This window comes from Schistocerca nitens, chromosome 10 (genome assembly GCF_023898315.1).
Source record: "Schistocerca nitens isolate TAMUIC-IGC-003100 chromosome 10, iqSchNite1.1, whole genome shotgun sequence".
NCBI classification, from domain to species: Eukaryota; Metazoa; Arthropoda; class Insecta; order Orthoptera; family Acrididae; genus Schistocerca; species Schistocerca nitens.
In genome coordinates, this window is record NC_064623.1 from 71,650,015 (window position 1) to 71,677,180 (window position 27,166).

At 43.1% G+C, this 27,166-nt stretch overlaps 1 protein-coding gene across 1 annotated transcript in view; it reads right to left on the reverse strand.

Moving 5' to 3' along the window:
* Positions 1-5,104: 5,104 nt before the first annotated feature.
* Positions 5,105-27,166, reverse strand: part of LOC126210427 (serine protease ami-like) — a 104,471-nt gene continuing 82,409 nt past the window's right edge. The window contains exon 4 of the mRNA XM_049939657.1: positions 5,105-6,279. Coding sequence (XP_049795614.1) covers positions 5,950-6,279 — 330 coding nt within the window. The 3' untranslated portion in view covers positions 5,105-5,949. The remainder of the gene's footprint in view (positions 6,280-27,166) is intronic.

Consider the following 27,166-nt stretch of genomic DNA (forward strand, 5'->3'; position numbering starts at 1 on the left):
GATGTAGCACACTGATGACGATGAGCAAAAGACAGGATCTGCCAGGGACTTGGAGATGAGGGAGAAGGGAAGAAGGGAGGGAGGAGGGTAGAGGGGGGAGACGGGTGGGGCCATGATGAAGAGGGCTGGGAGGGAAGGATGCGGGAGGGACACAGTTGAGGAGCGGGCACAGGGACTCAGGGGGGGGGGGGAAGGAGGAAAATCCGCTCTGGGAGAAGGAGAGGAGAGAAAAAGGGGGCCCTTGGGAGGGGAGGGAACAAGGCCAGGCTACAGTTGGAAGGAAGGGTAGAGGTCACGGCGAAGTTCAACATCCAGGAGGGGAAGGTGCTGGAAATTGCCCCAATGAAGGAGATGGAGGGTGTGAAGGTGGAGAGAGAGAGGGATACAGGAATAGAGGCATGGCAATGGGTGGGAGGGTGGAGAGGAAGGAGGAAACTAGGGGGTGGGGGATCAAGCCTGCAGACAATGTATAGGATGTGGAGATGTTGGAGGAAAACGAGGAGGTGGGGGAAGGGGATGAGGTCATATAGGAGCCGTGTGGGGGAAGGAAGGCAGATATGGAAGGCAAGGCAGAGTGCATGGCGATCAAGGATTTGGAGGGCCTTGTAAAACTGGGTGGGTGAAGAGATCCAGGCAATGCTGGCATAACATAGGATAGGGCAGATGAGGGATTTGTAGGTGTGGAGGATGGGGATAGGTTGTAATCCCCATGTCCAGCCAGACAGGAGTTTCAGGAGGCAGAGGCAGGAATGGGCTTTCTGCTGGATGGTCAGGAGGTGAGGGGTCCACGTGAGGGTGAGGCCAAGGTATCTCAGGGTGGGGGTGAGCTGAATGGGACGACCATAAAGGGTGAGGTAGAAGTAATGGAGATGGAAGGAGCGGGTGGTGTGGCCTATGATGATTGCCTAGGTTTTGCAGGGGTTGGGACGAAGGAATCACTGGTTACACCAAGTGGTGAACTGGTCAAGTTGGGGCCATTGAAGGGTAGGATAGAGAGCCAGGAAGGCGGTATCATCAGCATATTGGAGAAGGTGGACAGGTGGGGGTGGCTTGAGCACATCAGTCGTGTACAAGATGAGAGGGGAGAGGACGTAGGGGACTTATGACCACAGCGGTTGAGTCCCATAGTGCTCAGAGCCATTTGAACCATTTGAACCATTTGGGAGAGGACGTAGCCCTGGGGGACACCAGCTGTGGGATAAAAGATGTGGGAGTTGGTGTTGTGGAGGGTGACATAGGAAGGATGGTGTGAGAGGAAGGAAGCGACCAGATGGACAAAATTGATAGGCAGGGCGTAGGTTTAGAGTTTAAAGAGGAGACTGGGATGCCATACACGGTCATAGGCATTTTGGAGATCAAGGCAAACAAAAATGGCAGAGCGACCGGGATTAAGCTGGATGGAGAGAAGGTGAACGAGGTTAAGGAGTTGGTCTTCAGCGGAGGAGGAGGGTCAGAAACCACACTGGATAAGGGGGAGCAGGTGGTGTTGATTAAGGTGCTGATATATATGATGGGAGAGGATGGACCTTACTGAAGATGGAGATGAGGCAGATGGGACAATAGGAAGAGGCGATGGAAGTGGGTTTGTTGGGTTTGAGGAATAAGAGGATGCAGGAAGTCTTCCACAGGTCGAGATAGAAGCCGGTAGAGAGGATGATGTTATAGAGATGGGCAAGGACAGTCAAGAATGAGAAGGGGCTTTCTCTAATGTGGTGGTAGGTGACAAAGTCATGGTCAGGGGCCGTGTTGCATTTGGACTGGAGGATAAGTTTAATGTCTTGTACTGCGATTGGAGTGTTGATGTCAGAGGGGGCAACTGCCCCAAGTACTGGAGACTAGGAGCAAGTGGAGCAACCAAGGTATCGGCGCATTCCATGATGGTGGGGAAAAGAGAATAATCAAAGTGGGGATCATCAGAGATGGAGAAGACCTCGGAAAGGTAGGAAGCAATGTGGCTGGCCTTACAGAGGTTCTCAGGAAGGGGGCAGTCGTTACGGAGAAGGGGGTAATGGGATGCAGAAGGGGGTTAGTAAGGCTATGGAAGGCGGACTAGTACTTGGAGGAGTTGATAGGGAGGGTGGCGTTGAGCCATGTGCAGGTCTGGCACCAGTCCCGGCGTTTCATTGCTGTAATAAGGTTCTGTATGTGTGTCTGTATTTGCCAGTGGCGTTGGAGTGTATTCCTGTCATGAGTGCACAGGAAAGAGCAATAGAGATGGCGGGATTCGCGGAGGAGGAGGACAGTGGAGGGAGAGTGGGATGGTGGGGGTGGGCGGTTTTAGTAGGAACATGGGCCTCCATGGCGTCAATAATAACCTTCTGAAGGAAGGACGAGGTGTGGATGATGTCATCAGGATGGTGATAGGTAAGAGGGTGGCTTTCGGCCTGGGTGGCGATGGATTCCCGGTATGCATTCCAGTTGGCACGACAGTATTCATGGACGACCTTGGGATGGGGTGCAGGGTGGGGAGCCGGACGGGGTTGGTGAGCAGACGAGATGGTAAGAAGGATGGGGAGGTTGTCGCTACCTGTGGGGTCAAGGATGTCGACGGTGATACACCCAAGGAGGTTGGCGGTGGTGTCGCTTTCAGAACAGGTGTGCTAGGGAAGGGGAACAAGGTCACCTGGGATTGTTGAGAGGAACTGATGCCACTGCCAAAGGGCGACAGGGGAGTGGCTATAGATGTTGGTGTCGGCGGCAATGACATAGGTGGAGATGAAGTCATAAGGAAGAGGAGCAGTGGAGTGAACATAGATGGTGGCGCAGGTAATAGTGAGGGACGGGAAGAAGACGTTGAGGATAAGGTGTTTGGTGGGGTCATTAAGGTGGGGTTGTGTCTGGACGGGGATATGCAATCGCAATCGCAACTCCACTCTGGGCTTGAGGCGCAGGAGCAACAGTGTGGTGGAGGATATAGGGAGAGGTGCGGATAGAATGGTGGGGCTGGAGTAAGGTTTTGTTCAAGAGGAAGGTGTCAACCTGGTGGTGGGTGAGGTTGTTCATGAGTAGGTATTTGTTGGTGCGTAAGGAGCAGATGCTCTGGAAGAGGATGCGACACTCGTGCCATGCCATGATGGGAAGAGAGGAAGGAAAAGAGGGAAGGGAAGAGGCTTAAACTAGGGTGTCGAGGAAGATGAAGGTGAAGTGGGCTTGGTTGTGGGAGTAAGTGGCAAAGTTGTTCAGGTGGAAGATGGAGTGGGCGGCAAGGGGGAACTGTTGGAAGGTGTGGGGGCACTGTAAAGGGTGAATGTTTTGGAGGACAATGGTAAGGAACTGGATGATGTCCTCAGCCGTGGGGGGCGGATGGACAGGGACTGTAAGCTTGGGGGTGGCAGGAGGGGTTTTACCTTTACACTTGTGGGAGTAGGTGGGATGGGGGCCATTACAGGTGTTACATTAAAGAGGAGCTGTGAGGTTGGGGCAGTTTTTAAGAAAGTGGGAGGCCTTGCAATGGGGACAGGTGGGGGGGTTGCAGTTGGGGGTCTGGGGCAGACTCCGAAAAGACCTGCATGAGGTAGGTGGGACTGGAGGCATTGTGGATATGGTGGGCAGATTGGATTTCCAGGTCCAGGTGGGAGTTCAGTTCCGCCAACACCTCAGCCTCCGTGATCACCGGGCTGAGCTTGGTGGTCACGGCAGTGTAGGTGGTGGGGCAATGGAGAGGCTGGCGCTGATGAAGAGAGGAAGAGGAGAGAAAGGGTGTCAGGGACGCATGGGGGCCAAACATAACACATGGGAGTTTACGGAGGAGGTCCATGTGAAAGGAGGAGGATGAGGACTTGATAAGGACTGAGTGCCTGTAGGAAATCAGTTGGGAGATGGGAGCACCGGGTACATACTTTCATATTTCCTTGGTGAGGGTAGGAGCATCAAGGAACTTAGGGTCTCGGGTTGCAGGCCAAAGATGTGGAGGTTAGGGCTGGGGTATGGGTGGCTGGAGGAGGGTTGGTGTCCATGGAGACGCTGGGAGGAGGGGGAGGAGGTGGTGACTTTTTGTGAGAAGTGGAGGGAACAGAGTTGGCAATGACGCACTTCTGGGGTTTTTGGAGACTGTAGGATGGGAGGAGGGAAGAAAGACAGGGAGGAGAGGGAGGTGGTGGGTAGCAGATCCCGGTGGCGTGGTGGAGGTGCCAAGAGAAGCTGCTGGTTCAGTTGTGGCAATGGTGGCCCAACGTGATGTGAAGTGTGTGGGGGATGCAGATGGTGAAGTGAAAGGGGGGGGGATGAGAGAGAGGAAGCCGACCACCTAAGGGGTGGCAACAGAGGCGGTAATGGAGGTGTATGTGAGGGCTGTGGCAGGAGTGGGAGCAGTTGAGGGTGTGGAGGCTGGAGGTAGGTGTAGAGGTGGGGGTACACAGGAGGGGAGGAGATGGGGGAATGGGTGAGTGGGAAAAGAGTAGGCGAGGTATAAGGAGGGAGGCCAGCGGCGGCACACCAGGAAGTGACAGTGGAAGAGGAGGAGGGGGTGGTGTAGATGACAGTGGAGGTGGCAAGGCTCATGGTGGACGAAGGGTGACATATGACAGCAGGCAGTGGCAATGATGGACGGCGACGGACGGATGGCGACGAACGGACAACAGGTGGTGGAGAGGATGGATGGCAACTAATTTAATATATGGTTGCTCGCTTACTGGTGGTTGGCTAGTAACCAACAAGTTTCATCAGACAATATTACTTCATAATTTTGTTACCATAAACTATCATGGTCCATTGTAAAGATGTGTCCTATGAACTGACACCCTTTAGTCAAGCTTATCTATTACACTCCTTTCTACCCCAATTAGATTAAGTGTCACTTTATTAGTTATCCAATCTACTCAGGTAATCATCAGCATTCTTGTGTGTTATCACAGTTCAAAAACTTTTATTCTCTCTTTTTGTATACTGCTTATCATCAACATTTCATTTCTATTAAAGGCTACGAGGCAGAAAAGATATCATACCCCTAAATTTGTATTAGATGACATATTTCTGTTTCCACAAACTCTTTTCTTGGTATCGCATTTTATATCATCATTACATAAGCCAGTACTTGCTGCCAAATAGCAGAATTCGTCTACTACTTTTAGAACATGATTTCCTAATTACCTTACCGTCACCTTTTTAAAATCCTTCTACAGTCTATTCTGTCCTTTTACTTTTAATGATATTCTTCTTCTAACCTCTATGCAACACTATTCATTCTGTTCAAGTGATTTTCCAGGTACTTTGCCAACTTTGACAAAACTACAATGGTACTGGCAAACCTCAAGGATGTTATTTCTTCTCTCTGAACTTCCATTCGCTCTTCAAATTTCTCCTTGGTTTCCTTCACAGCTTTGCTCAGTGTACAGACTGAATAACATTGGAAATAGACTGTAGTTCTGCCGCACTCCATCCTCTACCACTGCTTGCTTTTAATTCCTTCAACTCTACAGTTTGTAGACAAACTTTCACTTCTGCATTATTCCTGCCAGCTTCAGAATTTCAAAGAGTGTATTTCACTGAACATTGTCAAAAGCTTTTTCTAATTCTACGAATACTATGCACTTAGGTTTACATTTCTTTTATCTATCTCCTAGGATAAGTCATAGGGTCAGTTTATACTTTTATGTTGCTACATTTCTCTGGAAACCAAACTGATGTTCCAGAGGCAGGGCTGTACCACCGCTTCTGTACTTCTGTAAATAATGCGTCAATATTTTGTAACCATGAGTTAGTGAACTGATAATGCAGTAATATTCACACCTGTCAGCACCTGCCATTTTTGGAAATGGTGTTACTATATTCCTCTGGAGTTCAAATGGTATTTCACCTCTACAGGTACCATAGTTCTATCATGGGTGCTTATTCCAAAGTTCTCAACAATTTTGAGGGAATGTAATCTACTCCAGAGGATTTGTTTTGACTTGGGTGTTTAGTAACTGTGTCTAATAGAAGTGTTTGTACAAAATGAATAAATGCAGGAAATCAAGAAACTGGACACGTGTGTATTGCGCAGCAGAGCACAAGCAGCAGTGAGGCGCTGACCGGTGGCAGTGGGAGGGAGCCAGACCCGCGCTGTTCCCCACCACTAGGCTGTGGCTGGATGATGCGCAGTATCCAACTGCGGTAGTAGCCCACGAACATGTGGTAGTTGTGCAACATCGGCGCGCCGCACCACTGCATGCTGCAGTTCTTGAAGCGGCCGCCCGTGATGATGCCCATCAGCACGTGGCGGCCAGAGCAGAAGACGGGACCCCCAGAGTCGCCCTTGCACGAGGACTTCTTCTCCACGTCCAGAGTGCACAGTCCGTTCTCCTGGTGACAAGCCACAGAAACACAGCGTGAGAGCAGGAGCTGCGTGTGGGTGCCGACACGACACTGCCAACTGCGTGGGCTTCGACAAGTGAAGCAGAACTATTGCAGAACTTTTCTGCATTGTTGTAACTTCTTGTTGCATTGAGTTGACAGGTTACACAGGACAAGTCTGGCTAAAATAACATGCTATTTTGTTTTCACGTCGTTATTGCTTCACAAAGCATGATATTAAACAAAATTTGTATCAGGACCATGCCTCATTCACTTGTAAGTTTCGCTATATTGGTGCCATGTTTCTAAATTAATGTAGACCATACGTTTTTGACATTCTCATAAAAAGTGAATATTATGTCATTTTAGAAAGATGTCAGGAGCAAGAAAACATAAGACATTCAGATAAACATTAGCTGTTTGATATATTTAATAGATTTGTACTTAAGAACAATTCTTCAGCAGTATCAATTAAGATTTCTCAGTTCAATAGTACAAAAAGTGAAGACTGAAAGTAGAATTACGAATGTTAGTGAAAGAACAAAATTAATTCCGTTTTTGGAAAAATAATTCTCACCAACCCTAACTATTCGTAGTCATCACAAATCAAGTTTTTTTGTTCTGTGGCTTACTCCAGCACTTCAGTATGTGCCCACAAATTACACTGCTGACACCTAAACCAGTGTTCTCCAGGGTCTGAATGAGAATATACCCCCAACCAGTACAAACAATAACACTTTTCAGAAGCATCATTGTCGTCTCAAAAAAAGGTCTCTTTTGTGCAATATTTCTTTTCGACAACTAAGTTCCCTCTTTGCTTTTCTCAGCTATTTGGAACACAAGTTGTCTCACTTCCTTCACAGTCATACCAAACATGTGTGACTCCAATGTTTCAGGTGATGTACCAGTTCACACTTCAAAGCAGCGTTGATAGTTGGCTCGGCTCGAATCTACCGAATCCTTTCTGAACACCACTGAAGATTTTGTTCGTATTCCTAGTTCGTCTTCAAAGCGTAGACTGGGGACCTCTGAAAGCTTTCAAAGCCCGCAGGCATCCTATCCCGCCTCCAGTGACAGAATCTATAGTCTGTTGCATCTGCACCGCATCCCATAACTGTCTTGACGATTTTCTTACATTATTGCCTACCATCTGAAAGGGGAAATACACGTACTTGTATCTGGCCAATGTAAATTCATTGTATTTGTGTATCATTGCACTTTTGTCAATTCATGTTTAAAGTTTCGTTTTATTTGATTTATTATAGAGTGACCTACTGCTATTGTTGTTAAATTTAAACAGATACGTAAAATAAATAGATTAATTAACATCAAAGATCGCACAGAATAGAATCAGAGTCCACATCGGGGTAAACTGACATACTGTATCATTTTATCCTGACATGTAGGATGTCACTGCAGCCTGAAACGCCTTCTTTGATCCATCTGAGAAACATTCGACTACTGGGTGCTGTATCGGAATCATCTATCTCTCAAAACGTAGCTAAGAGTATGCTTTACAAGATAACCTATAATTTTTTCAGACATCTCAAATTGTTCTGTCCAAAGCCTTGCTATGTCATTTTACATGGGTATGTCATAGCCTGATTTCTCCTACTGCAGCGCAAAGCGTCAATTTGCACACTGTACATCAGATATACCTGTTAGGCCAAGAGACAGAATGGGTTCACACTGAAGCATATTTGGATGCACCTAATCAGTGCACCATCATGTGCCTCCAGAATAAGTTCCAGAAGTCAGGAGATGTGGCAGATGCAGCCAAAGTTCGTTGACTTAAAATTTAGACACTACAAAAGGCGACTGACATGTCTGACTACATATTCTTCAGACCCACACAATTTGTACTTTGCCACTCCTCCCAGCCTCAGTTGTCTGTCTCTTGGTAACTGTGGTGCTTAACAACGAAAATGACTTTTACCTTTTCTTGTGGCTTCTTTACTTTTGTTATGCTGACCTACTAATCCTGTGTAGTTGCACTGTGAATCTAGGTCTGTTGTAACTGGAGTCAAATATTAGATACTGCTTTGAAATAATATGAAGGCAGGTCTCTGGTAGAAGTGGGCCGTTCACAAAGGAACAGTCCAAAGGAAGTGTTCATTAAATTGGAAAAAACGACAGAAGTACAATTTTTCAAGAACTGACATTCTCAGTTCCCTTCAGGTCGGCCTCGTTGTCGCCTCAGTCTCGTTCAGTCGATCACATTTTTCATTCCACAATAGTTGGTTTAGTTGTAGTTCCTTTCGTTCACTGCATCTGCCCAGTCTTGTTCAATTTGAAAACTTTTCCCCAACTTCTAGTTTTTTGTGTATGCCGTTCAGTCCATGAACAGTAGTTCACAATTATACAAGTATATTACACTTGACACAAGAAGTCCTTATTCACTTGAACTAATTTTTTGATTTGCTAGCAGGTGTTTTTGAAAGCAATGTGCCCATAATTTCCATTGTAACTTCCACAAATTATATTTATCAATGGTAAAATTTAAGTTTTTGTATATCTCTTCTATGAGTTGCTGGCAAATAAAACTTTAAAATGAAGTTACATGAATTTATCAAAATAGATTACTTTAGCATTTTCACTTTTCATCTCGTCAGGTACAGCTGATAATACTTCGAAGGGATTTTTTTTTACAAAGAATAATGTAACTAAACTTCAAGATGATCCTATAATCAAATGTAATGCACAAATCAGGAAAGCCCTTAAAAACGTAATTCCTCTACACTGAACAGAAGTAAGAGAATGCATGACCATTAACCTTAGAGCCATAATGTTACGTGCACAACCAAAAATTCATAAAATAGACATGACTATTCAAACTGTTGTTAATACTACTGACAGCCAACATATATTTCATACAAACATCTCAATTATGTACTCAACAAATTATGCACATACCAGAAGAAATACACAATAAAGGGTACATGAGAATTAATTGACCAAATCAAAAATACTAGTACAGCAGGAATTACTAATACAACATATAGCGCCCCAGTGAAATAATGCGAAAAGACTTAAAAAAACAGTATTTATAAATAAGAGACATTTAAAAATTGAATAATATACATTTATCTCATGTGCTCGTAAAATAATAATTTCTCTGTGTAAATTTCGAGGGCAAAGAAATATAACAAAATGATCTAAAGAGACAACAAGATACGCCCTTTTGTTAATTTTTTAGTCGTCTTCACTTCTTCTCTTGTCTCGGTTGCGTGTAGACGGACATTTTGCGAGTGCTGGCAAATGTAAGCATATTTGTACTAATTAAGCAGATAATATATTGATTCAGTATCATTGTCCACTTTTAATTTGTAAGAGGTGATCCCGATTTCATGTCCGCCTTCCTTGAATTAACCTGCATTCGAGTAATTTACAGTGCAACAATCGCAGCGGCCGATGCAGCCAACGACGCCATTACGTGGTGATATTAACTTATGAAAATTAGCGGAAGCGAAAAACTCGCCCGCTATTAACATAATATACATTTTTCTCCACAGCCGCCCGACGTTGCAGAAAATACGTAGCTTTAAGATTCTTATTTTCAGTACCACAGCCGAGGGCCAGAGCTAGGACTTCGACTACAATGCAGTGGTTAACGGAGGTAAGAAGGAATACTCTCGCGCGTGTGTTGGCCCCAATTGTAATTAATAACTAAAGATTTTTTGCTTTAAAGTGAACTGACTAGCCAAGGAAATTAATATGAAAAGTTTGTTCCATTGTTCAACTTATATACTCATGTTTTAAGATTCAGCGAGTCTAACATTCATTAACGGAACAAATAATTTAAGATTAATATTGTTAAAAAGGAGAACTTCACAAAAGCATTTAATTGTAAATCAAAATTAAATGGAATATTTTGATTAAGGCCCACCACATAAGTCGGCAACAACAAACATTACCAATAAATAATAAATTAAATTACGACGGCCGACGGACGCGAGAAACAGCAGAGTACAGTCTGTTCTTTTGATATTACTTATCTCTATACAAATACAGTATTTCCATAAAAAGAACTGTAGACATAATTGAAAATAACTTAATTAACAACAAGATACTATGTCCAGGTGAAATATGTGACTTTATACATCTTTTTCACCTCACTCTTTCCTATAACTACTTTACCTATTCGAATGACACATACCCACAACCTAAGACTGCAATGTGGGAGTAGTGGGAACCAGAAAGATAAAATGTACATAGTGGGAATATGGCACGTCATTTAGCGTTTGTTTGGCGCCACACTGTACTCTTAGCTGCCCTGTATTGTGAAGACGTTCAAGGTAAAGTGAGAAAGTATGTGTGAGAACTTGTAAGATAATAAATTGTCTAATTTCTTTCGGAATCATGCCTACCATTTGCTCAGTGTACAACTCCATGCAGATAAGCAATAAAATGACTACTGTTTAAAATTATTACCTTTTAGTGGTTCTTATATATTTGTGTTATACACCAGTATGGAAAGAACTTTAATATGTCCAACTTTACATGAATATGTGAATTTAATATTTTAAACCTATGTTTCCAGTGAAAAATAAGGTGCTGTCAAACAAATGTGTTATTGCGATGAGAAGAGAAAATTGGTTTCCGACAGAAAACTCTCGCATTTGTTTGAATAAAATCAGGTTGGGTATTAGACGAACTTGAGTTCGTCGCCCTGATAAGGACAGCTGCGAAGTTGGTCGAAACGTCGGCAGTTAAGTTGTTTTAGTGCATCATAATGATGTGGCCTAATGCCTAGGCCGGCCGGAGTGGCCGTGCGGTTCTAGGCGCTACAGTCTGGAACCACGAGACCGCTATGGTCGTAGGTTCGAATCCTGCCACAGGTGTGGATGTGTGTGATGTCCTTAGGTTAGTTAGGTTTAAGTTCTAGGGGACTGATGACCATAGAAGTTGAGTCCCATAGTGCTCAGAGCCATTTTGAACCTAATACCTAACACTGGAGATGGAAGCCTACAAACTTATACACTGATGAGCCAATGGATTTCGCCACCTATGCTTATTCCACTTCTGGAGTGCAATTCAGCAGTGATTCTACTTGACTGTTTTCCAGACGTTTGTGGCACCAGAAGCCTAGTCGCAGGTTACACGCTTACTGCAATTTACAGGCAGTTGCTTTATGGATGCAGAGCTGGTGCCTGATGACATCCCAGCTGGGTTTCATTGGATTCAGATAAGCTGAATTCGATGGCCAAGACATCACCGTGAGTTCACTATCATGCTCCTCAAACCATTGCAGCAAGATTCTGACCTTGTGACATGGACGATTTTCCTGTTGGAAGATGCCACCACTTTTCAGGAAGACATCAAACATAAGACGTTGCAGGTGGTTACTAATAATGTTCACATAGCCCACAGCTGTCATGGTGTTTTCGATTACTACCGCAGGTCCCATGGAAGTCCAGGTGAATATCCCCCATAATATAATAATGATCCCACTGGCCTACGCCTGTAGCACGTTGCATGGACGCAGATCTGCTTCAGACTGTGGTATCTGAAATTTGTTTGGAGACGCAACACAATGCGCCCATTTCCACCGAATGGTCAAAACACGGTCCTGTTGCACTAACTCAGGGTGCTCTGTTTCTACACGGGTTGCTGAAGGTGGTGGATATGGCTTTCACCAACTTCTGCTCAGTTCTGACTTAAATTGGAACGATCACATGCGCAAAGCTGCATAAATGGCAGCAGTTGCAAGATGCATAGGGGCTGACGAAAACCACATTGTAATTTTACTGTAGCAGACATGTTAGAGAAAGGTGTCTCATTTCGAGATATGAGAGTGCCAGAAATATTATTCACTTGTGGCTGTAATCATTAAAAGATCCAATGCAGGCATGTGCTTGTATCGATGGACTTTGAATCCAAATCCCTGGTGGATAGCGAAACATTAGAGATGGGAAAAGTTAGTCTAGAATTCTTAAGACTTCAATCAGCACGCCATCTACTACTGTTTGTGATCCTTCTTAATCAGTCATTGCGTATAGCTCAGTGGATATATCGCAGAACCTCCGACAAGGCATCGAGAGATAATAGGTTACAAATACCGTAGAAATATCTAACTGTGGTGGCGTGAGGGAGTCGCAAATACCGGTTTCATACCGCGTTCCATATCCGAATCACTTTCAAAATTCAGCGATTTTACCATGAGGTTGCATAATGGGATACGTGTAACTGGACTGTTGGTCTGATAATATACACTCCTAAAATCACCGTCATGGTATTTGTCTGGACAAAAAACCACCTCATTCAGAGGTAATGTCGTACCTCGATTTATAAAGGAAGTATAGCTTTTAACATGGATACTTGTATGCACCTGTAGAACCAAGACCACCTGTGATGATGATATGGTTGTGTTTTTTTTTAACATCTCGCTGTTTGTAAGATGATTACACCTCTCTTTCTAAGACACGGTGGTAGCACTCACAAGAAAAACTTACGAGACATGTCCACCTATCGTTGACTTTCGGTTAGTGCTATTTCGTATTGCCAGCAATCAGTTAATGACGAAGTATTATACTCAGTAGTAGTAGGGGATGTGTGACAGGTTTGTGTTGAGCATCAGCCTTATAAAGTATGTGTTTGTGGTCAGACATGTGCAAAGGGAGGTATGGATTTGACGTGGAATACTGTGATGGCGAATTGAAGAGTTTGTGAAGTCATAAGAATGGTACAGATATTTCTATTTCTAGAACCATCAGCAGGATGTATTTCCGATACTTCGCTCATTGTCGAATGTCATTTAAATGAAACCGTAATCGTAACATTTAATTGTAAGTATAGTGATCAAATATATATGTGATCGATTTCGCAGGATGATTCTGTCTATACGTGGCCTGTGGTGGGGATGACTCACGTTTCCAGCTAACGGTAGAGGTCGTCAGAATGGAGAGAGCTGAGCAGCGAACTAATACTTAGTATGTGTTGGATAGCTTTCGTGATCATGCGGAAATTTGAGAAGATTCAATACGATTGTGTGTTTGCACTGTGCCATTATTCCCACCCATGAAAAGCGTTCAGTTGACTGCTTGTTCACATTTCGTGTCTTTACTTAGTTGAGAGAACATCGATTGTGGTTTGTGCATCTAGCAGGACACGTTTGCTGGGTCTCTAGACATGAGAAACACCCTAGTTGACTTTGTAAATTATACGAATGATTTGGAATCTGTTACATCACAGACGTCGGTATTAGCGACTGGAAATATCAATTTCGTATATTTGTTTCGAGTTGTCACGTAAAGGTCTTCACAGGCGGGCTGAGTTTCTAGTTACTCAGTGGTCTACAGCATGCTTGACCTAGCTAAAGTTTCGGGTTTCTAGAGATATAATTTCCAGTCTATGTCTTCGGAATTATATTGCACAAGCGATATTGATTGTGCTTGATATCGAGTAGTACCGCGAAAATGGTGAGATATTCTAGCAAACCATGCAAAATTAGGTATGTTCTTGTAATCCCCGAGTCTCGAGATGGGTGTAGAAAAGCGAGTAAGCAAGCAAGCAGGTACGGACCAGAAACAGCAAGGCGTTTGTGGCGAGGGGAAACGAGTCAGAATTTATCAAACAAATCTAGTGTTGTGAGGAATCAATATGGTTCTGTCTGTCTTCACAGTATATGTACGAATGATGTAAAAGGGACGATTTTGTATGGCACAGGATACGAATTGTATGTTTACTACATCGACACAGTACATGGTGATATATTGATGGGTTGGAGATCCATTTCACACTCTAATATTCAAGCTCCTATCCTCAGTGGGAGAGCAGTGCAATTGTGTAAGAGTCTTTCCATATTTGACGATTGTAGAGGCACTTTGCAGGGTTTAATTGTTGGTGCAATATGGCGATCTGTGTAAAATAGTTTTTTCGCTGCTGAATGTCTCATCTGCAGAAAGAAAGAAAAGGCGGACGGTGCTTCCACACCGGTGGCATCAGTAATTTGGAGGGTAAATTCGATAAGAGCCAATCATAATGCCCAATTCATTCAGAAGACATTATCTGTGTGGGGATGTAGGAATGTCTACCAAATAATTTGAACAAGATGGAGGCATGGTACGTATGGAAAGTTCTGAGAAAGCCAAGTGTTCAAAGAAAAGTTGAAGCAGACCATCCATCTCTGGCAGCGATGCCGTTACTCATCTGCCACTGTGGCATTAGGACATCTCCAGTAGGACATCTCCAGACCTGTAGCTGTAGGACACGGAATATTTGCGCCATTTTCTCTGCTGTAAGGCAGGGCTTCGAATTCTGTTTGCATAATTGTTCTGATTTGCCCCCCCCCCCATCTGCACTTAGACTTTCCAAACAACAAGAATGCTTTTATGATTAACAGTGTTTTCACGAGCGTGCACAGACACGATGAAGGCTTTTAACAGTGAGAACATTTAACATTTCTGAGATGTATATTGACAGCAGGACCAACATTTTGTATCGATGTGTCAGCCATACTAGGCATACTAGGTATGTGTACATGGCTAGACATAGCTCACATGTCCCATTAGGATCGCTAGGAATAATACACCCTGTGCTATTCTGTGCCAGACATCCATCTTGGGTTATGTCATGGAACAGACGACAGCACTCTCTGGTGGCCGTACCATGTACTAGGTCAGTTGGATTCTGGACCTCATGGCGACCACATTGTTTCCTGCCATTTCCCCCACCACCTTGGATAATGTCATGGAATGGAAGACAGCGCCCTCTGGTGGCAGTACTGTGTACTAGGTCAGTTGGACTCCAGACACCATGGCGACCACACTGTTTCCCGCCATTTCCCCCCAACCCAGACCGCCATCTTGGATTATGTCTCGGAACAAACGATAGCGCCTTGGTGGTGGTACTGTGTACTAGGTCAGTTGGACTCTGGACCTCGTGGTAAACACACTGGATGGCGGTAGTGTGCCAAATTGTTTAAATAAAGACTGGTGCATGATTTTTGACAGTTGATGATTAGCAAGCATGTTTGCAGAATCTTTTAGATGGATTATTATTTTGATAATTTACGGGTCGTTTGGCTTTCTGTACATAAATGTATTGCATTATTTACGAGTGGTTTGCAGGTCCGAAGGCTGTGCAATGCATTATTTTTAGAGTTTACAATTAGCAAGCGCGTCTGCAGAGCTTTATACATGGGTTATTTCAGTAATTTAGGAGTAGTTCACAGGTCTGTAGGCTGTGTGGCATGACTCCAAGCATGTCAGAGCATGTGTTCTGTATCACTGTGATAAATATACTAGCTCTCAGAATCCATCCCTAAATAAGTTGTCCCAAAATAAATAAGTACACTTCTTCCTCTCTCCAGCAGCCCAGCGCAGGCTGAGTCATTTTCCTGCCAATCCATAGGAAGAGGTGGCGGTCGGGTGACTTAGGTTAGTGGAGGTAGCCCAAGTGACATATTTTCCCGCCATTTTCTTAGATTAAATGAGGTGTGTTGCATTGTGCTGATGGAATTTGAACTTCCCACCATTTTCTGGGGGAGGGGAATGGTGGGGGGTTAGGTTAGTGGAGGTAGTCCAAGTGACCTATTTTCCCGCAAAATCCACCGTCTTGGATGACATCACGGTCGCCATCTTGGATGATGCCACGCATTGTTACCAAGTGTACAGGCCGCCATCTTGGATGACGTTATCGCCATGTCAGTGATTTGTTCTTCGTAATTTAAAGGATTCATGCAACTTACAGTAGATTTTGGATTCAAATCATCGAATAATGGAAAGTGTGGTTCATTTTATACAAAGACATAATCTCTCATTTCCTTGAAAGTCATATAATTTATCTATACTCAAAAACTTTTTATCCTAAATGCACATATTTCTCCAATTGATTGTTGTAATGTAAAAGTTATTAGCATTGAGGAATGCGGATTCACTACTTTCATTTATTCTCTGACTCATACGGCATTCACACATGCACATATATGGAAATGGAATTTTTTTTTCAAACAAAAATTCCAAACGAACACGACCTATTAAATAACTACTAATTCTATGAATATTACTTTCTTTAAACATTCAATAATAAATTAAAAACTCTTAACTTCTAATTATAACACCTTTTCTTTTTAAAGTTCAACATGAATCAGTTTATCTTCGCGTTTGGTGCGAGTCTCTTACAAAGCATATCTGTGTCGTCTATATCGATTCTAACTCTCGCGCCGACGTCAACTGTTTTGCGCGGGAAATTATCTTTGCGGCGTTAACCGTCACTCATGATTCACTGCCTCAACACATCCCTTCACACGTTTACACATCTAAGCGTGCACTTGAAATTATATATGAACCTTCACTCGGAACCTCTTTTGATTATTCAGCGTCATTTACGGGAAACATTTCATTGTTCTTGAAGGTCAGTTAGATCCTTTATAAATCTTGATGACATTAGCAATGCTAAAGTTCCATGTTCACCCAAACACAGGTGAAGCCTGTCTCCACTATCTTCTTTGCAACACTCGATAGTAATAGTTAGTCACTATTTCTATAGTCTATGTCACTGATTAATTATTTCAATTTAAAGTTTTCTAACACTACACACACAGTTTATTGTTATGTTTTTTTTTACGAGCGTTCAAGTCTTCGATGCAATAAGCAAATCATCAACAAACACTGTTATCCTGGTTCTTAGTTCTGGGCCTAGTGCATAATCTAGAGCTGCTATAAAGATTCCAGCACTAATGTTGAGTCCGAAAGGAACTACAGTAATTTGGTAACTTCTTCCGGAATAAATGAAAGCCGTATATTTCCTTGATGACTCATCCAGCTTGACTTGCCAATAAGAACTCCGCAAATCAATGCTTGTCAAATATTGGACATCCTGGAACCGTTGTATAAGTTCGTCTATATTTTCCGGATGTGTTCTCACTGGAATTATAATTTTATCTATTTCTCTGGCGTCGAGTACCAGTCTCACAGTCCCATATGCTTTTGGCACGACCAACAATGGGGAGCAGTATGGGCTTGTGGAGGGTTCGATCAAACCCCATTTCAACATGCGATCTATTTCTTTCTGAACTTGAGCCTTTAACCTCCAGGGAACAGGATAGAAAGTTCTACAATATGTTTCGTGCGGCTTAATGTAGAGATGGCATATGTATCCCTTAATAACTCCTGGCCTTTCATCAAACACGTTTTTATACGCTAATAATAATTCTTTTAACTGCTTCTTCTGATCTTCAGTAAAGCAGTCAGATTCATTTAACTTCTCGTACACTAATTGACCGAAATCCCCTTTGACTTGGAACTCACTAATTACATGCTGTTTAGAATTTTGTGCCGTCCTGATTACTTGCACACTGATCCCACAATTATATTTTCTCGTAAGGCTTTCTTTTTTCAACAACTCCAACTCAATTACTTGTTTATGAACATTCAACAAAATTTTTCCTGTTTTAAAATATATTCTGCATCCATATTGACGTAGGCTGTCGACTCCGATAATGCAATCTACCACCAAATTTTTCACAACAAGGAATGTGCTTAATATTGCTACATTTCCGACTTCTACACTAAGTAGTGACTGCACTTTTACATTAGCCGATCTAGCCCCAACGGCGCCTATTATTCTGCAATTTTGAACTGGAAAAATTGGTACTCGTCTTATATTTCTGATCTTGTTGAATAGTGTCTCCGAAATAACATTTGTGGTTGCAGCTGTGTCTAAAACCGCCACTATAGGTACAGTCTCCAAAATGACTTGTACTTCGGCTACTGCCACCTGTTCCTTATCCTCATCCTGTGGTTCTAAGTCCTCGGTCAGTTCATCTGCCAGTAATCGTCCATCATTATACGTTAGCATGGGTACACATATCCTGTTGCCCCTCAACCAATTGTTGACCGCTCCTCTGGGGCACGAGTGGGTCCTTACAAGTTTGTTGGATTTTGATTTGCCTGCTGGTTGACATCATCCGTCACTTCGGTAATTACCGGTTGATTCGTAGATGTCCGTCCCCACTGATGTTGGTTATTTGAGTTCATTCCCCCCGGTTGATTCCACTTTCTATTACTGTTATTATTCCAGGCTTGAGGTCTGAAATTCCTTTCGTTCCCCCACATGGGATTGTATCTTTTCCCATTCCTGTTGTTCCTTGGATAGCCCCTCGCAAGACTATTGCCGGTATTACTATTGAGATTTTGAGGGGTTTCTCCACTATTTAACGATCTCTGTCCATTCCCTTGCCTACCGTTTGGCGGAGGTTCTATCTCCCTATATTGGAATCTGTTATTACGGGCTTTCTGGTTGTTCTCTTCAATAATATCTATATGGTCTAACGTCGTGAGGAACGACTCCAAGTCTTTATCATTGTCGTAAATCAATTGATTCCGGATGCTAATTGGTAGTCTTGCCTTAAGTATGTTTATTATGTCTGGCAATGGCATAGGTCTGTCCCAGTATCTAGTTTTATTTATATATTTTTCAAAATACTTCCTAAGGCTTCCTTTTGAAAAGGAGAAAGGCTCTGGGTAGAGTACCTCCTGCCTTAGGCGTTCCTGTACCCCTTCTGACCAGAACTTTGCTAAAACCGCCTTCTCAAAATCGTCATATGTCGAGCAAACAGAAGTCATGTCCGAGGCCCAAATCGCCCCCGAACCTTGTATATATCCTGTAACGAAACTGATCTTCTGCCACTCCGACCAATTTCTGGATAGCACTCCTCTGAAACTTCGAATAAAAACAATTGGATGGACCCCCATTTTGTCAGTGTTAAAAATCTGAAATTGCCGATGCTTTATCGTTTTTTCTTCGGCATGGCAAAGGCTTTCGTAATCTCCATTAGATAAGACTTCACGCGAACAACTAGCTCAAGGCAATTTAATGTTTGAGTTACTTACACAAGTCGGTATCGTATGCGAATGTGCAGTAACTGGCTCTACAGTCGCTGCCAACTTCTGCTGCTGGCCTGTATTCATTTGTTCTGAGCCTTGTTGTGAAACGCGTATCGACTCTTCTATCGTTTGTTTCCAATGCTCGAAATCAGCACCTAACTGCTGTCGCACTTCCTCAAGTCCTTTCGCAAACAAATTCTCTTCCTGTTTTCCAGGTAGACTCTGGAATGCTGCCTTAACATTTTGCTCAACGTTTTCACACATTAGCCTTTTGTTTTCTAATGTGATTTCGGATAATTTACCCGTTAATACATTAATTTGGTGGTCTATAACATCTTGACGCTCTGTCAGATGTTCAACACTTTCCTTTAGGTTAGTCTGCGTACGTGCCAATTCACGAAGTTGCGCAATTGCACATGACGTGGCATCTTGCTTTTGTACTAATTGCGGAACCATTTCCACCTGTTCCCGTACGGTATCTATCTTAATAGCCACATACTCCTTCATTTCTACACGTACGCGGTGAGTAGATTCCTCACATTGAGCTTTCACCAATTCTATTTGTGCAGTTAATTTTCGTTCCGTCTCTTCGGCCTGATCTTTAAGTTCCTTTGTCTTCGCCTCCATCCGCTGCTCTAATTCGGAAAAACTGTCTTGTAACTGCTGCTTAATCTCAGTTTTCAAATTTTCCTGCCCTTCCGTCACTGAGGCTAATTTTGTATTCAAATCATTTTGCCCTTCAGTAACTGAGGCTAATTTTGTATTCAAATCATTTTGCCCTTCAGTAACTGAGGCTAATTTTGCATTAATATCGGTTTTCATATTATTCATGCTCTCGGTTATCATCTGCATCTGTCTCATGATAATTACCAATGGATCTAATCCATGTTGCGTACTTGCTGTTACATCTCCAGCCATGTCCACCGGGCGTTCTATTGCGCTATCTGTAGCGATCGGTTCTACAACACTTCTTACTACATCATTATTATCAGTGCTAACAGCTGAAGGCTGTTGCGTGCTGCTCTGCTCTGCTTGACTCATCTTAAACATTGCCCTAGTTAAAACCATATAAATGTTCTACCGTCAATATATATATATATATATATATATATATATATATATATATATATATATATATATATATATCCCTTCTACTGTCACTATATGTAACTCCGTTCACACAAGAGTACTTCTGTGGCTAGTTTCTTACTGTACTTATACAGACAAATGCAACTGGGGCAGATCAATCAAACTACATCTAGCATGAACACAATTAATCAATGTTCAAATATCCAATAATACTAAATAGAAAATCGTATACTTCATCTATACTAGGAAACTTTAATAATAAAATTATAGATCTGGCCTTTTCTCTGCGCCCAGCGTGTTGTTTTATGTTCTTATTTGTAGATCCACTTAATTTGACTGCGAGTATTTCTTCTCTTTTCCAAGCGTCAGTTAAGTTGGCTCGTCGTAGTTCACATGAAACAGAGAACAAAATTATTTTAACAACGTCCAAAAACGTGTCCTGTCACGGATTGGCCATTATAATGGATTATACTGTAAATGATGAAAGTATGTGAATGCAGCTTGCCGCTAACTTGGTGTAATGTCTCTCACACATAAACCTGTACAGTAAAGTAAGGGCCTCCTGTTTTATCTTTAGGCTGATCCGTGATAAGACAGACAAACAATTATACTAATGGAGGATTCTGCGTATTTTCTCTAATTTCATTCGCTCTCTCTCTCTGTCCTTTATCTATATACAGTTTTATATATATTATTTCATTACGTGAACTCAGCCCAATAGATTCTCTGGTGGAGCCCTTCGTCTTAATATTCAGCGGCTGGCTTGCTGTAAAAGATCTTTATATCTATTATTATTGTAAAGCGCTGCATTCAGTTGGGAAAATCGATCGTTTGAACAATTCGTTCATTTTACGACAGATTTAGAATTTCAGATGTGTCCGAAGCCTTTTTGGACGATTTTATAAAATCTCGGTGATTGCAGGTTCTCTTCGTCACAACTGAAACTTCCCCACTAATTACAGGGCCAAGACAATCATCAATGATTCAGACAGAGAACTCATTCGTCATTCACTCTAGAATGAAAGGGTCACAAACCTTATTTCTGAGGAAAATTGTATATTCGATCCATCTCCATTACATGTTCCGTTTTCTATTGATTCCAAGTCTTACTTAATTTGCGTTTACAGTTTTTCTCTCTCTTCAAATAACCCGCTAGTGGCACAAACATTAATAGCTCGCTTTAGCGAGAAGAAGAGCAAATATGTCTCTTTTAGCAACCCGACAATCTTCCAACAGATACTTCCGAAGTTGTCCTCGTTATCCCTCTCTAACAACCATGGAGAATACATACATCTATCTCTGTTCTTCCAAAGAATAAACGTACTAGAAAAATACATTGGCGTCGACGAGCTGTCGGCGCATATATTACTAGAAAATCCGATCAGATACTTTCCAAAAGTGAATAAATGTGGATGATTTGATTGATAATTATTAATTATTGCGTGGTAGAGGGTAATTTTCCGTGGGGAGATTACAGCCACCATGTTGGATACATCTGGCAACAATGTAGAGTGGGGTGATGCTTGGTTTGTTCCACTACTAACATCACATTGTGTTGGTCACAATGTTACGATGTTCTGTCACATCATGTCACGACATCGCATCAGCATTGCATCACATTGGTTCGGTGTCATGATGCTCAGCCAACAATAATGCAACATGGACCGATTTATTTCTCATTGCTAAGCACCACTGCATTATCAGTGTATGTGTGATGCCATATTGTACGTGTTAGAAAGGAACACATTGTTAGAAATAATGATGTCACACCAAATAAATGATGTCATAGCAAATTCTGTAACGACTACCAACCAAAGGTATTGTATGTATAAGAAATACCACACCACAATAGATAAACATCCACTATATTACTAGATTGTGTGATGTCACAGTAAAATTCTGGTGCTTCCAACTAAAGGCACTGTATTTGTAGCACAGCTCTACAAACTACGCCTCTAGAGAGGCGAATGGTACCTGCATCAGCCCTATCACCTGCAGGTTAGCCTTTCCCTCAGACACTGCCTCCCTTCCTCTTCCAAACCACCAATAGCTTAGAAAGTTGCACTGTAACCCTCTATGGCCTGGATGCTAGCAGTGCTGCTACATCAATTCTGGCCAAGAGATATCACGCCTGCTATATTTACTTCGAATAGAGCGCAAGATGTCAGTGGAAATATCAAAGACTGCTACAGTTCGCCTAGATTAGGAGGAACTCACCCTAGCATTTGGAGGTTGAGCAAACCAAGCGAGATGCCAGCCCAGCACTAATCTGACCGTATATCCAGGCATTATAGAGAAATTTGCAGAACGTGTGTGAAATCGTCTTCAAACTGGTGGTTGGCAGAAAAGACAATCATTCAGAAAGGCGGCATACTACCTAGGCAAGCCAGTCGTAATTCACGGACACCTTTACCCTGATAGCCGAAACATTGAGACCATTGGCCACCGTGACGTTAGATGCCGTCTGGAGGCATTACAGGCACGTAACATGGTAACAAAAGTATGTGAGCAGACACAGACGGGGGATCACCCTTGCAAAGATATGGGCTGCAAATGGGCTAATCCGCTCAGATAAGCGACTTTGACAAAGGGCGGATTGTTACTACACAGAGCTTGTGGATGAGTATCTCTAAAACGGCGAAGCTGGTCGAATGTTCACATAGTACTGTCGTGAGCATCTATGGAAAGAGGTAGAAGGACAGTGAAACTGCCACTACGCGCTAAATGGTTGGACGCCCACGACTCTTCACAGAACGAGAGGTTCGGAGGCTTGTCTGTCCCGTAAAGTAGGATACATGGTGACCTGTGACATCTATGTCGAAGGAGCACAATGCTGGTGCACCTACAAGTGTTTTGAAGCACTTTCATCGTTCACTGTTGAACATGGTGCTCTGCAGCATATCACCCCTATGTGTTCACATGTTGACCCAGTGACATCGTCAGTTATAACATCAGTGGGTGTGGGACCATGGGGATTCAACAATAGCTCAAAGGAAACGTGTCGACTCTTTAATTGTATCACATTTTTGGTACACTAGGTCTATGGCCGTCTCCACAAACGTCGTCATTGAGGTGAACAACGTCTCGAAACGTGCAGCATGCCATGGACGCAGGCTGGTTGGAACAATACAGGGTGATTCAAAAAGAATACCACAACTTTAAAAATGTGTATTTAATGAAAGAAACATAATATAACCTTCTGTTATACATCATTACAAAGAGTATTTAAAAAGGTTTTTTTCACTCAAAAACAAGTTCAGAGATGTTCAATATGGCCCCCTCCAGACACTCGAGCAATATCAACCCGATACTCCAACTCGTTCCACACTCTCTGTAGCATATCAGGCGTAACAGTTTGGATAGCTGCTGTTATTTCTCGTTTCAAATCATCAATGGTGGCTGGGAGAGGTGGCCGAAACACCATATCCTTAACATACCCCCATAAGAAAAAATCGCAGGGGGTAAGATCAGGGCTTCTTGGAGGTTAGTGATGAAGTGCTCTGTCACGGGCTGCCTGGCGGCCGGTCCATCGCCTCGGGTAGTTGACGTTCAGGTTTCATAACTAACCTTTTTCGTAGGACTCTCCATACAGTTGATTGTGGAATTTGCAGCTCTCTGCTAGCTCTGCGAGTCGATTTTCCTGGGCTGCGAACAAATGCTTGCTGGATGCGTTCTACATTTTCATCACTCGTTCTCGGCCGTCCAGAACTTTTCCCTTTGCACAAACACCCATTCTCTGTAAACTGTTTATACCAACGTTTAATACACCACCTATCAGGAGGTTTAACACCATACTTCGTTCGAAATGCACGCTGAACAACTGTCGTCGATAACACAAAAAGCTTTCTGTTGAGCGGTCGCCATCTTAGCATCAACTGACGCTGACGCCTAGTCAACAGCGCCTCAAGCGAACAAATGTACAACTAAATGAAACTTTATAGCTCCCTTAATTCGCCGACAGATAGTGCTTAGCTCTGCCTTTTGTCGTTGCAGAGTTTTAAATTCCTAAAGTTGTGGTATTCTTTTTGAATCACCCTGTATTATGCTATGGGAGACATTCTCCTATGCCTACATGCGACCTGAGGTAGTAATCAAAGACATGCCGACAGATGCAAACCACATGCATCCCTTCATGCTTGATGCAGCAGTATAATTGTTCATGTTTCGGAGCCAGAACCGTGCTGCAGTGGTTTGAGGAGCATTATAGTGAAGTCACGTTGATGTCTCGGCGTCCAAATTCGGCTGATGTGAATCCCATGGAACTCAACAGGATCGCTATCGGGAGCCATCATCTCGTACGCAGATGAGCGGCCCATTATTTACGCGAATTACATGACCTGTGCGTAGACATCTAATGCCACATACCCCCACAAACTTACCAAAGAACTGTCGAATCCCTGATATGCAGAAATGGTAATGTTTTCCAAAAACAGACAGACAAGCTATTAAGCAGGTGGTCATAATGGTTTGGATCATCAGTGCATACAACCTAGAGGAATACGTTGAACGTTACTACCAGTTTAAGCGATAAGTACTTTCCTCCCTTCCACCCTTTGTCTCTGGACCAATCAGAAACAAGATTCCCTTCCTCCCGCAACTACTATGCTTTTTTAAACTTCCGTTGGCGACCCCATTTTCAGCCAGGCATCACTCCCAGGTGGAATGAAGACATGTAACGATATGTAAACAAAATAAACCCTGCAATATTGTTAGTTTGTGGCGACGCTATAGGACTCGTAAACACTATCCAGCAAGAACACTGGCTGCTGACGAGCTCTTCCAGGACTCTCAAGCAGGTAAAGAGGCATGTAACTCATGGTATATTAATGTGCCACGCGACTTTAAGACTCGTAAACAGATGCGGAAGTAATCTGAATTATATACGACCTCACTACACACAAACTAGACTTTGCAATGGTCACAGGGCAGCAAAAGTAAACTCTTTCTACATACAGAGTCAACGTATCACAGAGGTCACGTCATGTATCTCGCTATAAAAAAAGACCTTAAAGATTGAGCACTGTCTGTCGATAAGCATATTCTCCATAGTCCAATTAACCTATCACCAACGCGATTCAAACTACGAACAATAAATACACAATGGCTACTGGAAAAAACGGGCTGCTCATGCTTGATAACAGCAAAACCATCACCATTTCTTCCCAATTTATGTGATCCAAAAAGGCTGCAGGCAGCTGAGAGCTGGAGTCGAACTATTACTCTCAGCATAAGTGGAACGTCTAGTCCTGAAGTCCACAGCCTCAAAATGCAGGAAAAAAGGCCTAAGAAAACTGATAAAAGGGGTATTCAACATAGCTGCAAAGTTCACGCGCATCATCTGTCATACTGATTCTGCAAAAACTCACTTACAATTAATCTACCACCAACATTATTCAAATTGCGAACAGCATACGAACAATCACTGGTTAACCAGGCTACACATATATGATATCAGTACAATCATCGCCATATTTTTGACGAGATGCAATACGTCTCTGCCGACTTTACTGACACGGTAGTGATTCCTGCGGAAGTCAGACCTGGAATACGAGCCGACAGTGACACTCCATTGGTGCAGAGGAAGAGGCATCCTAGTAGCTTCAAGTTACCGTGGGAAAATCATCCAACGCAAACTGATAAAATGGGGAATTACCGACCTGTCGATCGGTCCCGTTAATGGCCAGAAAGTTACCAACTCCATCTATTGTTGCGGCGTCCAGAAGACTGATGCTACACTGTAGCCATAAGAAACGATGTATGAGCAGTGCCCACACACTAGTGACGGCGTCTGTAATTGGCAGAAGCCGTTTTGATAATGCTATCACTTTCACCTGTCGAAACACCAAGCATCTGGAGAGACGTTCTAAAATTTTAATTACTTGTCTGTGAGCTGATGGATTTACCCATACAGTTTTATTTAAAAAAAGCAATAGTTGGCAACAAAAGCACACCCTGCTCTTATTGGTTACAATAATATCATCAGATGTATAGTTCTGGACGTTAAGATTTGACAACGAATCCGCCTCTCTCCTGGTTCCTATGTACGAGATCTGTTCAAAATTTCCGGTACTTTGTTCACAAAATTTTTATACACTTACTTTTTAGCTATTGTGCATGGTCTCCTTCGAAATACTCTCCTCCACAATCGATAACCCACTCCCAACGCAGTTTCCACTTACGAAATCAGTCTTGGTACTGGGCCGATTTTCAGCACGATTGTTTCGGCCGCGAGTGTTAAGGTCGATATTGGCCTCGCCAGAGTTACTGGGCCGCCGAGTTGCTGGCGAGTGGCCCTCTGGCGACGAGGAGAGGAGGTTAGAGAGCACCGAGCGAGAAGGAAAGAACAGCAGAGTGTTGGGGTCCGGATGGTCCGAATTGAGCATTAACAATTTTGGCACTCTGGTAATGAACCGATGGTGAAACCGAGACGCTTGGGAATTCAACGCTGCTGTGGAACGATAAGTCATGGGCTCTGCAATTGTATGAACGCAATTTATGGCGAGCTGTGGCCAATGTCGTTTATGGGTGTTTTGCCACAGCAGATAAACAAAACAGCGTGGGGCCAACCTGACCACGCTGTGCTGTAGCATGTTCGCCCACAGTAAGGGTGTCATGATACTGGAGAAGAAAGCAGTGGAATACGGTAAGTGTATTAACCTACAGTGACTTCTGCGGTGTTAGTTTACTTAACTGTGCGGAGATTGAGCAGTAACTGTCACTTTTCAACGGAATTTACGATTGTGTAAAAGTGTGGCCAGTTTCAGATGGGCGTTGTCATAAACTTATTATATTTCTTAATTGTGAACACAATTTTCTGTTATCAGGATTACTCACAGGACAGATTTGAAACTGTCAGCTCTGCACTTAGTTCAGCGGGTTATAAACACTGAAATTTGACAAATATGCTAACTGTAAGTTTTGGATATGTTTTGATACCTGCGTGTTAAATGAAAGTGACTGTTGAAGTTTGTATGGTACCT